Genomic DNA, 18,990 nt, shown 5'->3' on the forward strand with positions numbered 1-18,990 from the left:
CCCCCCCCCGGGAGGCATTTTGACATCATGTATTATAGTGAGGCAGTCTAAACCAGTTTAATGCAGTAAGAAATATTCATTTAGATTTGTTTTCACCAGCTAAAAAAATGGCGGTTTGCGCATTTTTGGAATGGGCAATAATAATAAAAGAATAATCTGCCACTGAGTAAAGCAGGGGTGTTTTTATTTGACAAAATGGAAAAATCAGCACCAATTTTCCATGAGTAAAGTCTAAATATTAGAGAAAAAAGTAGTATTCTAACAAGAATTAATAATTTCATGGGAATATAGTGTGCATAATTTTATGACAAAAAACAGACTTTTAATAGCATAAAAATTAAGTTGCAGTAAAAAAAATGCTACATAAGAGAATAAAGTCACAATATTATGTGAATAAAGTCATAATCATGAGAAGAACATTTACAACAAGAAAGGTGAAATACTCTCCTTATATTCGCATAAACATACAGTCAATTAATTGTTTGCTTTTATTAAAGCTTCTTTCTTTCTCTGTTTTCAAAATAACTTTGCAATGGATTTGGATGAAAGTTTCAGAAATTGTCGGAAATGGAATATAGAAGAACTGGTTAAAATTTTGCGTTTGATCCATCTGGATACAGAATTTTTTAAAGGATTTTTTATAATTTCAAGAGCGTACCATTTTTGGCATTTGTGGATATAACAGCACCATTTAGCCTTCCCGGTACATTACGCTATCATGTTAGGTGTTAGCATACTAGCATTTTTTTTCTATTTTCATGGGTAGACATGTTTACAAATACCGCTACCATGCTGGGTGTTAGCATGTTAATGTTAGTATTGCTAGCATGGTAATATTATCATAGTAGCAGTTTTATCCGCTTACATGGGTAGAAAACTGAACACTTACCACTGTCATACTATTTTATTAGGTGTTACGCTAAGTCTCTTATGCTAGCATACTAAAAATTAGCATACTAGCATTTTACATGATTTCATAAATATTAACTTAAGCAGACACTTGATAATTATATTAACTGTGCTAATCATATTATAATTATACTAACTAACTAACATCAGTTTTAGAGGTATGTACATATACAATCACTAAGCGCTATAATTTTAGCATGCAAATTTTAGCATGTTAGCATTATTGGCATTCTTTGTCATTTCAACTCTTTCATGGTTGTCCATGGTTGACCATTGTCCTGCTATTATGTTAGGTGTTATGCTAGGTCTCTTATGCTAGCATAGTAAAAATTAGCATACTAGCATTTTACATGATTTCATAAATATTAACTTAAGCAGACACTTGATAATTATATTAACTGTGCTAATCATATTATAATTATACTAACTAACTAACATCAGTTTTAGAGGTATGTACATATACAATCACTAAGCGCTCTAATTTTAGCATGCAAATTTTAGCATGTTAGCATTGTTGGCATTCTTTAAGGCATTTAAACTCTTTCATGGTTGTCCATGGTTGACCATTGTCATGCTATTATGTTAGGTGTTATGCTTGGTCTCTTATGCTAGCATACTAAAAATTAGCATACTAGCATTTTACACAATTTCATAAATATCAACTTAAGCAGACACTTGATAATTATATTAGCTGTGCTAATCATATTATAATTATACTAACTAACTAACTAACTAACATCAGTTTTGGAGGTATGTACACTTACAATCACTAAGTGCTATAATTTTAGCATGCAAATTTTAGCATGTTAGCATTGTTGGCATTCTTTAAGTAATTTAAACTCTTTCATGGTTGTCCATGGTTGACCATTGTCATGCTATATAATGTTAGGTGTTATGCTCGGTCTCTTATGCTAGCATACTATAAATTAGCATACTATCATTTTACATGATTTCATAAATATTAACTTAAGCAGACACTTGATAATTATATTAACTGTGCTAATCATATTATAATTATACTAACTAACATACATCAGTTTTAAGGTATGTACATATACAATCACTAAGCGCTATAATTTTAGCATGCAAATTTTAACATGTTAGCATTCTTCAAGTCATTTAAACTCTTTCATGGTCAAAGGATGTAAATATGTGGATAAAATAAATGTCCAACTAATATTTATGAGTGTTTTTCTACAGGGTCAGCTAAAATGATCTGACACATTTGTAGGTTAAATAAAAGGCATATAAAGTAAAGAAACAAGAAAATGTTTTTATTTCCGAAAAGTAAATTATAACGCCATTGTTTTTTTTTCTGACCCTTTAGTTTCAAATCTGTTGTCATGGTGCAGAGGCCATTACATTTTTTTTCAATTTTAAAAATTGGCTTCATTTCAAAGAATCGCTTTTGCGACTGTGTTATTTTGCTGCTTTAATACAGAGTTTTTTGAAATGGTCTTTCTTTGACATAAATTATACCATACATGTTTCCATGGAGTGCTAAGCTGTAGCCCAATATTGATTCCTTGTGAATGCAATACAAAAAAACGTGTTTTTGTACGCATTGTGTCCCTTGGGGAAATTGTGTAATGAGGCGTACGGATATACTGTGACTGCTCATTTTCCTTAGATGACACACATCAAAAGCTTTGGAAACTATGCCTTCCATGACACTGACATGTCCATTTGCTGTTGATGACCAAAATGTATTCATATGTATGTACCATGGAGTATATTTTCAGTCTGTATCGCTGAATACATGGGGATTATTTCTCAGCTGTGTGCTTTGGGTATTATTATCAAATTGATGTTTTTTTTCCAAGGTGGAGGATTGGAAGACGGATGAAAACACAGACTGTAGTCTATGGCTGGTTGTTCGAAAGGAAATCAAATCATCACAGCAAGATAACCCCCTGCTGTCTGGTTAATGTGTCCTCATGCTGGGATGAAAGTTTTGTGCCAGAATTAGTAACAGTGTTAGTAACTGTTGTCTCTCAATGTCATCTTCTAATGGGGATCTTTGTCAAAGGATGGTATAGATGGTGTTGGCGTCTTTCTGTGCCATTTGAGGCCATTGCAAGGAATTAATGTGAAATGTCGCCTCCCGACTGAGGGGAAAAAAAGTGCACGACTACTCCAAGGTTAAAGAATGAATTTGTGAAATGGAACACGGTGGTCAAACAAGCAGTGAAACCCCACCCTAGGGCTCGACAATAACGATGTACCGATGGCCCTGGGCAAGTACCGTAATTTCCGGACTATAGAGCGCACCTGATTATAAGCCTGACCCACTACATTTTTAGAGGAAAACCGATTTTGTACATACAAAGAAAGACGGTACACAGAGAGAGTTTTCAAAGTTTTAATAATATAACTTAACAATAATAATAATATAACTTTCTTCACAAACGGTGCATGTGACGCGGCAGTAAAACGGTAGCAACATGGTAACAACACGGTAGCAACACAATAACGGTCTGGTAAAAGAACATACTGGTAAAAATCACGGTAAGCCGTCTTCATCTTCCTCCTTTGAACTGAAGTCATCGAAGTCATCGTCCTCAGTGTCGTTTCCAGCGTCTCACCATCGATTTGTTTATGCCAAGTTTACATGCAGAAGCTTTGTTTCCTTCTTTATCGGACAGCTCGATTGCTTTTAGCTTGAAAGCTGCGACATATGCCTCTCCGTGTCGCCCTTATTTATTGTATGTTCTTATTCATTGTTGTTCTCTTTTATCTTGTATTTTATATTTGTGTTTTTATATCTTCAGTACAGCGACCTTGGGTGTCTTGAAAGGTGCTTTGAAATAAAATGTATTATTATTATTTTACAGAAGCCTCTTCTTCCCTTGCATTTCAAATTTTTAAAGGTATTTCTAAAGACTAATAGTCACAGTCGGCTGTATTATCATGTATTTTAATTTCCAAATGCCAAGCCAAATAGTGCCTTTTGGAGGGGGGGGCAGATTAGTCACTTGATGGAGGGATCTTTACCTCAATTAAAGATAATTGCTTTGTATGATTCATTTCTTTGACGCTGCTACCCGGTTTGCTATGGTAAATAATGACCACATTGCTAGTGGTGCTACAGGGCAATCGTGACAACATGAATGACGCCAGTAAGCCTTTAATTGTCAGTCGTTTCTTCTGATGCAACATTTAATGTTTCATGAGACTGTGAGCTGGATAACATGGCGTTATTCATCTTATTGATTTATGTAAAAATATACTTCTGATTAGTAAACTGTTATTATATTTATATAATATAATACTTTGCCTCACTTTCTTGTCATTTCTAGCTAATAGGTACATGTTGACAATATAAATCTGCACTTTGACTAAATATTTGTTCCGGGGTAGGAATAATTTTGGGCTTTTATACCCTTGTATTCCCATATGAGAATGTTTTATGTTGTTTTCTGCTCTGGTATCATGTCCATGCATCTTTCATTTCAGCAGCTCAAAATCAATATGTGGCGCTCAAAAATGATACTGTGGCCAGCCGTCACAAACAAATGAATGTACTGCATGCCGTAGATATGCCAGGGAAATATGGCCTCCCCATAGGCTTTATTGACTGGAGATTTTGATGCTAGCGGAACATTTCTGTTAATTGACAGCTGGATATTGTCCAATTTGAATGTTGTCCAAACCATTCCGTAAGGTTTTTATTTGAAGCGCACATTTGATTTGGAGTTTTTTTTTTCAGAATTAAATTTGACTTAGTTGTTTGTTAGTAGGAACAGGAAAGTGGTGACTTTGGATGCCCCTGGTCTATACGAACAGTCCAGTACAAATGACCTGATCTACCTGATTTATCCATGCACTTTTATTTATATATTTATTACAAATACTGGAATAAAAAAGTCTCAGGAACAGAATAACTAGTGTGACTGGTATACAGTAGAGTACAATACTGTAGTGGCTGTCATGAACTGAAATGTGTAAAGTGTGCATTCTGGTACTTTAGTGCTTTTTAAAAGACAAAGCCGCAAGTCTTTATTTAGCTGCTTTAGTGGGTGCATTGTTCTTATCCGGTGTCCTTTGGGGGTGAGAAGAAACACTGATCATCTGTTCCCTCTTTCCCTTTTACAAATGTGTTGTTTGCCAGTCGATGGTAGAAAAAATAGATCTTGGGCTTGACAACTTTGTAGCTACTCAGGATGCGACCTAATTATTTTCATAAATCAGCTGTCGGCATTGTGTTTCTTCTTTCTGTCTCCAGTGTCTTGTGAGTGAAAATAAATTTGCCGTGGTAGTTCAGTAAAAGACAGACTGACATACTTGTGTGGAAAGGACTGCTGGGCATACAAATCATCAATTAGCCGAGCTGCAAAAATGATTGATTAATCCTATGAATCACATTGAAGTAAACACGTTGGAGTGCACTACAGAAATGCTCTTGATTCAGTCTCAATTTACCACATGTGTGCAGATATAAATATTCTGGGCACAATTACTCTCCCCAATACAAAACTTACATTGAAACATTCTCCCATGCAATTAAAAAAAAAAAAAATGTAGTCAAATGCCTGCTCAAAAACTTCAATGAGGTCCAAAGGAAGCCAATGTTTTAATAGTAACGTAGCTCTCGACGCTTTGCACTCCAATATAACACATGCCTAATGAGAATAAAACCTCAAGCGGATTGAGGTTCCTCTGATGACTTTGACGTAAACACAATCACCATTAAAAGTTAAATCACTTCAGCTCTCTTTATTTCCTCGCCTGGTTTACTCAGGACTTTAATTGCAATTAGCTCAAGCCCTGATTTATCGATGTGTAGAGGGGTTTTCTGCGCCATGTCTTGTTAGTCTAATTGGTTTACTTAAGGCATGACAGGGAAGCCTGCTGGAGATACCATGGCACATGGAAAAGCCTCCATGTTTTGTACCAAGTTTGTTTTTCCCATTTTTTTTTCTCTGCATGTTCCATCTTGTCCTCCTACTTCAGGCAATCAAGCACCTATCAGATGGTTTTTTTTTTCGTGGTGGTAATAACACTCATTTGGTCCCCGGTGACAGCTCATATCAAGGGGAGCGATCATTCACCGGTCATAGGCTATTATTCTCCAAGTGAAATTGAGTGTGGTATAAAATGTCCACATTTTACAGCAGGTGTTACTGGAGACTTAGCCAGATTACCATTGCTGCTGACGTGTGCCCAATAGGAGACTAATCAATGTTAATAGCGGTCATACCCAAAGGTGTGGCCTATGGCTTTGCATTTGATGAGGGGGATGTGCTACGCTACAATATAGACATACCTTAACTTAAATCAGTGCTTCTCAAATAGTGGGGCGGGACCCCCTGGGGCGGGGGGGGGGGCTTTAATTTCAAAGCAGACTTACCAACATGTACAAAATTATAGTACTCAACATGCATTTTGACTCTTGAATATGGTAATGGTAATTCATTCATTCATTTTCTACCGCTTTTTCCTCACGAGGGTCGCGGGGGGTGCTGGAGCCTATCCCAGCTGTCTTCGGGCGAGAGGCAGGGTACACCCTGGACTGGTGGCCAGCCAATCACAGGGCACATATAGACAAACAACCATTCACACTCACACCCATGGACAACTTGGAGTCACCACTTAACCTAGCATGTTTTTGGAATGTGGGAGGAAACCGGAGTACCCGGAGAAAACCCACGCATGCACGGGGAGAACATGCAAACTCCACACAGAGATGGCCGAGGGTGGAATTGAACCCTGGTCTCCTAGCTGTGAGGTCTGCGTGCTAACCACTAGTGGTTTAATTTTATTTGAACATGCATCAGGTTACAATTGAATGCTTCACATTGAGTCACATGATTCACATAGTTCCACATATGCTTGTATGCTCTCCATTTTGTTGAATTTTTTGTGGTTTCATTTTTTTTAATTCTGTCTGTACATTACAGATAAATAAATAAATATTATTAGTTTCTAGGGTATTTCAAATGGGAGAGGTGCAAATAAAATGTCTGTCCCCTGGGGTGGCAGAAAATAATTGAGAAGCACTGCCTTAAATAATTGTTTACAGTGGAAAATCTAGATCAGAACGGAAATGCAATTGATCTATTACAGGGGTCAGCAATCCACGGCTCCAGAGCCGCATGTGGCTTTTCCAGCCACTTTGTTGTGGCTCCCTTTGCAATGCAAAGTTTTAACACTTCAATGGGAAAAATATGCATCTTCTGTAATGAGTTTTATAAAAATCTGACTTTCTGTGAGACCCTGAATGAATCCTGGCTTAGTTCTGACTAGTGATTGGATGAGCTCGAGGAATGTAGGGGAAGCGGGTGTTTTGGCTGCCTGCTTTGGTTGGGATGTGACAGGTCTGAATATATATATGATCCCTGCAGTCCAGCCCTGCACACAACGGGCTCAAACGAGCGACCACATCGTTGATGGGGGCCACACAGAGGAGGTGACCTACGTCACCTGTAGCCATTCATTTTCAATGGAACTTGCGATTATTTTGAGTCTCTGTCCAGCCAAGTGACGCATAAAGTACACGCCTGTTGAATTTATGCACGTCATCATGCACACGCTGGCTTGCAAATCTCGATGTGATCCCAGATAGGTCTCGCCCAGATAGCTTTTTCTTAAGTGAGTGAGGTTGCCGACCCCTGATCTATTACAATAGGTGAATGCTTACTACACTATACAACATATTTCATTGACTCAAATGTGTTAGGACCGGCAAGGCCCACTGAGATTTGTTTTTGTTTCTTGGCATATTGGTCCGACCTGATTGCAGCCAGTTCAAACAGGAAGGATGACTCATAATAAAGCTATATGTACTATGTGTGTGAAGTTTAATAATAAAGAACAGGGTGTTATTGTTGTTGTTTCCAAGACCCCTTGTCACCAAGACCCCTGCAGGTCTAGTCCAACAACAGAGTGGAAAATTCCGCTTTTAATTCACAACAAAAGTTATCACAAGGCACTTTACACATCTGTAAAGCACGGTCTTGGACCAGAAAACCAACGGAACCACACAACGTTGGTGACTGAGGCAAGGAAAAATGCCCTTTAAGAAAGAAACCTCAAACAGTGTGGGGTGGCCATCTCGATAGAGGCCGTTTTTTTTCCGGTCAATTTCAGAAAATAGTAGTATGTCATGGGACTTGGACTTTTGATGGACCACAGTTTGGTAGTTTAATATATTAAAAAACACCAATTTACATAAGCCAAAAAGAAAAAATGTCGATGGAACAGGGGGAAAAGATATCAGAAGTAAATCTTATATTTTCCTTGGCTCTCTTTGCTTTCTTCTTTGCACACGTCCCTGAGCCTTTGTCTTTTTGGAAATTTGACAGAAGATTCTTGTTGTTGCCATGGCTATGTCGGCGTCTACGGACTACCCGAGTTGATATTTTCATGGACAGGGAAGGTCGTAGGTGACACAGGGCTCCTATAATGTAGGAGGGAGGTCGTTTATCAGCCACCCACCAAAGGAGATGGAACAGGAACAGGAAGAGGATGAGAATTAGTGACTGCAGAGCTATTAAGCAACGGAGTAGAAGAGTTAACATGGGACTTGGAGACGGGAAGGTTTTGTTCTTTTTCCATCTCACTGCAAATTTCCCATTTGCCCTTTTATGCAAACTAGTTTAACTTGAATTCATGAGAAATCAAGAAGCAAAAGAAATGAGTCCAGGCACCTCAGAGACAAAGTATACTGAAACCTGGAGCGTCTCCATTAACAGTGGAGTGGCAATAATAAGATTTCAATTATACACTCCCGACAAGTTTCATTCACTTGGACACCCGTGCTACATAAATGAGAAATGAGAAGGCCAGTCTCATTCTCATACAAGGAGTGGCTCTGCAAAACATTGTAAACATTGTATGCTCTGGATAAGTGAACATGCATCAGATTACAATTGAGTGCATCCCATAATCAGTTCCCAGTTCCACATGTTCAAAAGGAGTAGGAAGAAGCAAAGCTTATTACATCCTACCCCTCCATCTGGTACTTTTACAATCTGTAACTGTTACATTTGTTCACTTCCTGCTTTCCTAATGTAGTTTTTTTTTATTTTTGTCACATACCGAAGTATGAGATGATATGACCATACAATTACATAACGGGTACCATAGTAAGTGTCAATATAGTGATATATATAGCACATCATGACTGGTTCAAGACTCTTCATCCTTGTATTTAGCAAACATCAACTGCTTGTATTGTTTCTTGAATTGGCTCATCGTTGTGCATTGTTTGACTTCCTTAGTCAATCCATTCCATAGTTTGATTCTACATACTGAAATGCTATGCTAACGCTAACGTAGTCCTAGCATAGAAGTGTTTCAAATTTAGTTCTTCCCTGAGATCACATTTCTCCTCTCTTGTAGAGAAGTATTGGATGACATTTTTAGGTAATTGGTTATTTTTAGCCTTATGCATTATTTTAGCTGTTTGAAGATTAACTATATCAGCAAGTTGAAGTATTTGTGATTTCAGAAATAAGGAGTTAGTATGTTCTCTGTAGGCGGCATTATGAATTATCCTTACTGACCTTTTTTGCAGTACATTTAGCGAGTGAAGATTGCTTTTATAGTTATTACCTCGTATTTCCACACACTAATAATAATAATAATAATCTGAACATTGAATTAAATGGAGAGCGGGCGCAGCCTGCTCTGTGATTGGCCGATATGTGTTTTGGGAATGGAGCTAAGTCTATTTGAAAGGACAATGATTATATTTCTGTGCAAAAAAAATCCACTTTTTGCAATCAATATAAAGATAATACTCGGTTTCATTTATATAGACCAGGAGTTGATGCCAAACAACTTCTCCCCAAGCGAGTCAGAGCTTTTCTTCTTGTCACTCATGTGAACTGGTGACCTTTAGAGATGCAGTTGCAGCCGGTTTGGAATAAAATGTCAGAGATTGGGAACATTACGAGCAAGGATTGTTTTATGTTAAAATAATGGTGATCAATGAAGCTGAATCATCAAAATGTCAATCATTTAAGAAATATAGCCAAACATTGGCTTTTTTTCAGGGTTGTCTTTTAATTCTGTATATAAAACATAGTTGTCCCTCGTTTATCATTCCAGACCTTCCTGCAATAAGTGAATTTCCAAAGATATACAGTGCATCCGGAAAGTATTCACAGCGCTTCACTTTTTCTACATTTTGTCATGTTACAGCCTCATTCCAAACTGAATTAAATTAATCTCTTACCTCAAAATTCTACACAAAATACTCCATTATGACAATGTGAAAAAAGGTTTTTTTGACATGTTTTGAATTTATTAAAAATAGAAAACAAAAAAATCACATTTACATAAGTATTCACGGCCTTTGCCATGAAGCTCAAAATTGAGCTCAGGTGCATCTTTTTTCCACTGATCATCCTTGAGATCTTTCTACAGCTTAATTGGAGTCCACCTGCAGTAAATTCAGTTGATTGGACATGATTTGGAAATATAATAACTGTCTATATAAGGTCCCACAGTTGACTGTGCATGTCAGAGCACAAACACCAAGCATGAAGTCAAAAGAACTGTCTGTAGACCTGCGAGACAGGATTGTCTTGAGGCACAAATCTGGGGAAGGATACAGAAACATTTCTGCTGCTTTGAAGGTCCCAATGAGCACAGTGGCCTCCATTATTCGTAAATGGAAGACGTTTGGAACCACCAGGACTCTTCCGAGAGCTGGCCGGCCTTCTAAACTGAGCGATCGGGGAAGAAGGGCCTTAGTCAGGGAGGTGACCAAGGCCCCGATGGTCACTCTGTCAGAGCTCCAGCGTTCCTCTGTGGAGAGAGGAGAGCCTTCCAGAAGGACAACCATCTCTGCAGCAATCCACCAATCAGGCCTGTATGGTAGAGTGGCCAGACGAAAGCCACTCCTTAGTAAAAGGAACATGGCAGCCCGTCTGGAATTTGCCAAAAAGCACCTGAATGACTCTCAGACCATGAGAAACAAAGTTCTCTGGTCTGATGAGACAAAGATTGAACTCTTTGGTGTGAATGCCAGGCGCCATGTTTGGAGGAAACCAGGCACTGCTCATCACCAGGCCAATACCATCCCTACAGTGAAGCATGGTGGTGGCAGCATCATGCTGTGGGGATGTTTTTCAGCAGCAGGAACTGGCAGACTAGTCAGGATAGAAGGAAAAATGAATGCAGCAACATATAGAGATATCCTGGATGAAAACCTGCTCCAGAGCGCTCTTGACCTCAGTAGACTGGTCATGTACCTTGACCATATAGACAGTAGACATTAGCACACAGCCATGATCTCAAAAGATTGGCTTCAGAACCACTCCATGAATGTCCTGGAGTGGCCCAGCCAGAGTCCAGACTCGAATCCGATCGAACATCTCTGGAGAGATCTGAAAATGGCTGTGCACAGACGTCTCCCATCCAACCTGATGGAGCTTGAGACTTATTGCAAAGAATGGGCACAACTGCCTAAAGATAGGTGTGCTAAACTTGTGGGATCATATTCAAAAAGACTTGAGGCTGTAATTGCTGCCAAAGGTGGATCAACAAAGTATTAAGCAAAGGCTGTGAATACTTATGTAAATGTGATTTTTTTTTTTGTTTTCTATTTTTAATAAATTCAAAACATGTCAAAAAAACCTTTTTTCACATTGTCATAATGGAGTATTTTGTGTAGAATTTTGAGGTAAGAGATTAATTTAATACAGTTTGGAATGAGGCTGTAACATGACAAAATGTAGAAAAAGTGAAGCGCTGTGAATACTTTCCGGATGCACTGTATAGGATTCAATATTAATGAACTGAATATTTTTTGTAGTTGGAGCATAGAAAACATGTAGTATGACTTTCTAAGCCCTGTAATAATGACACAAAATAACGCTCCTACAATCACTTTTACACTCCCATTATTCTTTGTTTACATCGCATTGCGCAGACTGCGGCTTATACCACATAATAGAATATTTCTCACTTCTACAGAGGTACATGCCAAATTCGACAATATAAAATCAACAAATTAAGACCTCAAAAATGTACCACTTCCACGCGGAATGGGAGGAAATGTTTTTTCACTTCATGTTGGACATGCCCCGGCTGACTACATGCAGTGTTAAAGTAATGTAATGATTTGTGATTAATGTAACACCAGGGATCAGAATACTACATACAAATGATTTGTTTTGAAGAATAATAGGCCATAGTCAACCACAAAACAGTGACCATTTATTTAACAAACTTTTGAAAAACCATGATCACAATGTACAAGTAATTGGTTAATTGATTATTAACTTTGCCCATTGTCTGTCAGGAAAATGTAGTTAAAGGCCTAGCCTCAGTCATAATGAAACGTTTATGGTAGACGTTGTACACATCAGCTGTTTCAAGGTCCAACTTGGATGTGCTCAATCCCCTGTCACTGTCACATAAAGCTGACATTCTTCCCTTTCCGTAACCTTGGAAATGCTGCTTTTCATACATCATTTTATTCCACGGCGAGAGACAAAAGCCCTCCCGCAGCCTTTCCTTTTTGACCCCCATCAGTCCCTGTATAGCAAAGCAATCAAGGACAACTGCAGATGGTACTGAGCGGGGCAGAAATCGTGAAAGCAGCACGTCTGCGATATTAAGCATGCCGGGCAAGCTGCGACCGACCGCCGTTTTTCTGTCAGGTCTCCAGCAGAGCGTCCATCTGTGTTTGTCACACCGACCTGTGGTCTGCTGTTTGTGACTTTTTAATCCTGTTTGTCCGAAGCAGACTTCTTATAGTTACATTGCTTGGTTGCCGATCAGGTTTTTTTTTTTCATGTGTTGTATTCAGGATGCAGGACCTTTGTCTTGATGACCACTAGTTCATTGGGCTATCATTAGTCACCTTGCCCTGCAGGCTGTTGACTTTATATTATATCGTACATGAGCTGTGTCTCCATGTATTTAATGGTTGGTGAGTCAGTGCATGACTCAAGGGGAACAACAACAATGGGATTCGATTTCTTGTGTGAATTGTGAGATGCCAACATGCACATCAATATGACTGTGTATCCAAAAAAATGTTTTTCTTATCTACTTATTTTGCTTTTGTGGCTGGCGTATAAGCTAGAAATTCCACCACTTGATGGATTTGTCCAGAATCAAAAGGAAAAAGTATTTTCATCAAGCAATTACCTTTTTGTATGTTGGAAAATGTATTGATTCTGAGACACAATGAAACCTTAAAGATCGAACACAGGCCCATGAAACATACAATGTTGGAAGTCACATTTATCAATCAATCAAGTGTATAAAGTAGGGATACCCAATTTTCTTTTAGATGTAACTGTTGTTTTCGCGCACCCAGAGGTAAAAAACGACGCAAACAAAGTTGGAATTGACAAACTGTACCTGCGGATTTGTCCTGACCAAATATCCTGACATCACTACTATTAACCAAATATAAAAAATTGGGGTACCTACCACGGCTCAAAGTATTTTGCTGGCCGACGGCGGCTGTCTTCAGTGATGGAGGAGGATACCATGGCGATGATGGGAGTATGGGTGGCGTCTTATGTAGGATTTAGGAGCACTGTTGTGATGATGCTGTAAATTTGGTTGGCTGCAGTGGTTTGGTGTGTTGACAGTCAATGTTTTTTTTTTGTCTGAGGCAGTAGTGATCGACGCGATATTGGTTTGCAGCACGATTAATCTGGTCATTTTAATCCACTCCAGTGTTTTTTGTTTTTTAATTATTGGTTACCGTAGCTATTTTTTGATGTTATTGTATACAGTGTACCATTACAATGTTATAACTTTAATGTCAGATTAACTTTTGGATTATTTTCTTGAAGCTTTGTCCAGTTCTTGTTTAAAATATTCCCAGCATGTACTTATTGGCCGTGAAATGACACACTCCTGCTCAGTTGTGGAGATCACCACAATTATAACAAGAGCTTTGAAGAGCCCTTCAGAGCCGACGGCCAGCGTGTTCTTGTTTCACAGTCACTCGTGGGTGATGCGTTCCATCATGCCCATTCACACACACACACACACACACACACACAATTCGCTGCCATCAGTGCTGAAAAGATGTTAACAAGTCGGCTCTGTAGGATGGACGTGCTTCTGTTGCTTTCTGGCTTGTTGACAACACAACCTCAGTGCTTATGTGCTTCCGAGAGCTCTCAGCCGCTTTAAGCAAAATGGTCGCACACACGTAGTTCGGACTCTCGACTGTTTACACAATGCCATCCACTGCCTTTTAAAGGTTGGCCATTTCACTGCTGCTCGTGTTTGTGTTGTATGTATTAAAAACACACACTTTTGGTGTGCTTGGTCCGCAAGCTTTTGTCCTTAACTCATTCGATCCCAGGCGGTTTTCAAAAGATGTCTGTCTCAGTACCGTCAATTTTCGATTAATTTGATTGATTTTTCAAGGCACACAGAATATTATGTTGTTTGGTTGTTGGGCATAGACTTGATATATGTCGATATATGAAGTTTAGACTACCTTTTTCTGTTCTTCAGTAATCAGCAGCAGAACAAAGGTCAGTTTCAGAAAAATATTAGTTTTCAACAAAAAGGGAGAAAAAAAAGTTAATGTATTTCAAGCATAACTTTCACGATATTCACGATATATTTTTAGCCAAAATGTCACAACATAAACACAAAAATGGTTGTTTTACATGGAAATATAATTTATAATTACAATTTTCACATTTTCCACTGAACTGTGTGAGTGCACGCGTGTGCATATGTTAAAATTTCCCTTCGACGCATAACCTTCTTTGCAGAACATGGTGAGATGCCTTTTCATTTCATTTCATTTCATGTGGAGCATATTTCAATGGGAAAGATGAAGGCCATGCGCTTATAAATGTACTTTCATCTTAAAACGACACCAAACATGCTCCCTTCTATTCTAGAGTTGCACCATCATCAAGGCGAATAAATACATCCTTAAGAGCAAGCGGCCAGGTTGAAAAAAACATATAAATATGTCTTTGGTAGCAGTTGAAAAAGGAAGGTTTTGAAAAACTGCCTTCAATGTGTATGTGTGTGTGTGTGTGTGTGTGTGGGTGTGTGTGTGTGTGTGTATGGACAAGTAAAAAGTATCTTTTTGTGTCGTAAGAAATCTCATAGTTTTAGACTTAACAACAGACCATCAACTTCTTAACTTTTGAGTGTTGCTTTTTTTCCACATTTTCATGCAGCGGTGAAAGCCAGGTGAGACTTACACCTGACTTTCTGCCACAAGTCTTTAATCCCAAGTCTTGAGTCAAATCTCATGCAAAGACATGACATGAGAAGACTGCTCGTGTCAAGTGAATTGTTTGGGCATTGGTCTCACCACGACCAGAGTCAGAAGTGGATGCAGAAGATAAAGATAAAGATTTAAAGATAACGTACACAACATTGCACATGTGATATATCACTATATTTTGTACTACATTAGTAATTGTAATCCACAACCAAATCAACTCTACTTGCTTTTTCAGGCTTCTAATTGGTCAGAATCCGCATGACAGCTGGGGAATGTTTCAGAGTGTGCGTTTTTTGACAATATCTGTCATAGTATGGATGTTAACATGGATTTTGTCCATATTTTACCATAGGGCTAAAGATATCAAATCAGTCACTCTCTCCGTGTCATGTCATTCTCAGGAGATTATTTCACTCAATTCCGCTTGTCAGAAGAAAAAGACTGGGAGAAGGACACCCTTTCATGCAGTGAGGTACATGTGTACTCTTGGTTTTCTATAGATTTCAGCCACTTTGTAACCCACTCATATTAAGCTGAACTAGTAGACGACAACATGACAAGAAGTTTGATGCACACAATAATTATGTCCCATGAAGATACATTATGCAGTCATGGGAGAAAAATGACAAAACCCCTTAGATGCTAAAACCTGCCAAAGATATTTACATTGATGGTAGCCATGTTTTTCAACCAGTTTTGTTCAATTTTTACACATGTGCTTGTCAGTGCTCTAAAGCTACAGTGGGTATAGGCCTGCCACAAATAGATTTTGCACTACAGACCCTCACTCATAAACGGGGATCTGTGTTGCCAGCTTAGCAAATTTGTCTTTAGATTTAGAGATACTCATAAAAAAAAGTGGCTTGGGTCAAAGCGAGAAACTTTTTCAGATGTGTTTTTTTGTATTTGTTGTAGATGTCTGCCCACTTTGTGGACCTCGAAGCATTGGCCCTGTTCCTTAAACAAGTGCCTCTACACCAGAGACTCAACCTGGATGCTGAACTGCTTCAGGTAGGCCCAAGACGTATTAGCACTAAAATTAGTGAGGAAGAAAATATGTAAATTTGCAAAGTTTAAGTAATATTTTTACAGCAAATGGGAATGCATTTGTACAAGTACTGAAAAGTATGGAATTTGTTTTGTGTTCAGACATGTTCAGATCTGGAAAAATACAGAAACTGAGCTAAGATGTCTAAGGACACAGCGAGCATCCTGGAAAACTATTGGCAAGATTGACAGTTACGTTAGCAGTTTTGCGTAAGAATAAGGGATCCAAGGTGCTGAATACAGATCCGACCACAAAGGTAGATTAAGGTATTCAATAATTTTACTTGTATCTCAGAGGGAAACAAAGTGTGTGAAGTAGCAACATAATTAAGAAGAGGGAAACAAAAGGCAAAAAATGTGAAGGTACAGTAAAGCTACAAGCTCAGGAAGCGGAAACCGAAGAGTAATGACATGGCCGGCGTGTGAGGCAAAATAGCACAACAAAGAGTAATAAAAAAAAAAAAAACCTCAAGCAACTGGAAAGGGCAAGAAAAAGTCTTGCGTAGGAGGCTGAAAGCAGTCCAAGGAAGAATATCCACCAAGTTAGAAGTCAAGTTAGAAGCCGGTGAACCACGGAAATTCCTCCCTGGTCGGAAGTTACGAGATCTGGGAAGGAAGAACAGAAAACTGCAAGTCGGAGCAATACAGCAAAATAAAAGATAAAGAGGAGACAGGAAGTACAAAGGGCATATTGACTATTTGAATGGCCAGCTCTTGTTTTCCTCCAACCTTTCGTATGAGCTACTTTTCCAGGCTATAATCATTTCCTATAATCAGCTTCACTCTATCATGGTTTTTCAAAAATATGCTAATAAATCATGCACTTTTATTGTTGTCTATTAGTCAAAAAATATATATGTAAATTGTATTCCCGTCTATTAAACACTCTTCGATATAATTCAATCCAATAATCAAAAAGAGAAATATTTTGTACATATATAAACCGCACATGGGGCGGCACGGCGGTCAAGTGGTTAGCGCTCAGACCTCACAGTTAGGAGACCAGGGTTCAATTCCACCCTCGGCCATCTCTGTGTGGAGTTTGCATGTTCTCCCCGTGCATGCGTGGGTTTTCTCCGGGTACTCCGGTTTCCTCCCACATTCCAAAAACATGCTAGGTTAATTGGCCACTCCAAATTGTCCATAGGTATGAATGTGAGTGTGAATGGTTGTTTGTCTATATGTGCCCTGTGATTGGCTGGCCACCAGCTGGGATAGGCTCCAACACCCCCCACGACCCTCGTGAGGAAAAGCGGTAGAAAATGAATGAATGAATAAACCGCACATGTCCCTTAACCACAGGTGGAATATTTACATTGAAAGACACACTATAAACCTTGCAATCCTACTTACACTCAGTGTTCCCAGCATCGAGATACATGTTTTTTCATCTTTCAACAGCTGCCGTAGTCCAAACAGAATCTGTCGCTGCATAAGACTTCAAATAATATTAGTGTCCACTTCCTGAATCTCCATTCTGAGTGTCATGGAAACTGTAGTTCTTTTGGCCATACATTAACCATGATTGGCTGGCGGCGACCAGTCCATGGTGTACCCCGCCTCCCACCCAAAGTCAGCTGGGATAGGCTCCAGTATACTCCCGCAACCCTGGTGAGGACAAGTGGCACAGAAAAAGAAGGAATGACAATGTTGCTTTAGAAACATTGGTGTCCTAGCTGTGAGGTCTGTGCGCTAACCACTCGTCCACCGTGCCGCCTCTAGTGAGAAATATTATTAGATATTACATGATTGTAGCCGTCGATAACAAAGTTGTGGCTTAGCATACTTGTTGTCTTTTTCAGTAGGTTTAGGTTTGGACATCCCTGCTGCAGAGACACTCTGTGAAACATTAACGACATCAGAGACTGAAGTCTCACACAGAGATTAAACGTCTGAGATGACAGACAAAAATCAATAGGAATAAATTCTCTGGAGAAGTATTAGATGAACACATGTTTTTTTCCCCACTTTAAATCCATATCTGTGTTTGTTCTGAATGTTTTAGTGTGATATTTTAACAAATTGTTCAGCATAAAGTCTTAACTTTATCGCTATTTGCTATTTATATTGCAGGTTTCAACACCAGCAGAGCTTCCGCCAATGACGTCCAAACAGGAGACGCCCAAAGCGGCCGCATTCACACCCCCGCCCACAGCTTCTGAAATCCCTAACAAGAACAACAACAACCCTAATATCTCCAGGTCTTTAAGCCTCTCTGCAAGCTCTGACTTTCAGGGTCCCTCGGGTGCCGCTGTTGCTGCCCCCCCGGCGGATGACGTCGATGAGGACCTAGACCAGCTGCTCACTTTAGCGAAACCAGTGTGTGATGTCTCAGGAGGCAAGTCTGACAGCACGGAGAGTGCTACTGCTCTACAGAAAGGTTAGCACTATATATGAAAATGAGTTTGGGGGCGCAGCGGCGCAATTATCCACATTTTTCTTTATTGACGATGGCAAAATGAACTGATTCTTTAATAAAGGATATATTTTAGTGGTAGTAGTAGTAGGCTTCTACCTAAATAATTTCTTTTTTTATGTTAACTTAAATAGAAAGTGATTTGAAGGAGTGCTGCAGCTAGCATAGGGGACTGTCTCGCTAGTTAATTCATTCAACATTTCCCAGCAGGAAGATGCTTTGACACAAGGTGTGATGTTGTATGCCTGTAATTGTTTCTTAACATGTAAAAGCGCATTATAGGGTTTAGATTAGGGGTGTCACGAGACACCCAAATCCCAAGTTGAGACAAGGCAATTTTTTAAAGGAAAAATGCATGGAAAAAAAAATTCATCCACAATCCTTATATAAGACATGTCTCTCTTATGATATAAAAGAGACAGGTAATTAATGCACATAA

At 39.0% G+C, this 18,990-nt stretch overlaps 1 protein-coding gene across 1 annotated transcript in view; it reads left to right on the top strand.

The window, feature by feature from the left end:
- aven (apoptosis, caspase activation inhibitor) overlaps positions 1–18,990 on the top strand; it is a 37,016-nt gene that overhangs the window by 13,491 nt on the left and 4,535 nt on the right. Inside the window, exons 3-5 of the mRNA XM_058057872.2 lie at positions 15,490–15,560; positions 16,004–16,099; positions 18,209–18,515. Coding sequence (XP_057913855.2) covers positions 15,490–15,560; positions 16,004–16,099; positions 18,209–18,515 — 474 coding nt within the window. The remainder of the gene's footprint in view (positions 1–15,489; positions 15,561–16,003; positions 16,100–18,208; positions 18,516–18,990) is intronic.

The sequence above is a fragment of the Doryrhamphus excisus genome, linkage group LG19 (genome assembly GCF_037039965.1).
Source record: "Doryrhamphus excisus strain RoL-2023G ecotype Guam linkage group LG19, RoL_Dexc_Guam_v1.1, whole genome shotgun sequence".
NCBI lineage: Eukaryota > Metazoa > Chordata > Actinopteri > Syngnathiformes > Syngnathidae > Doryrhamphus > Doryrhamphus excisus.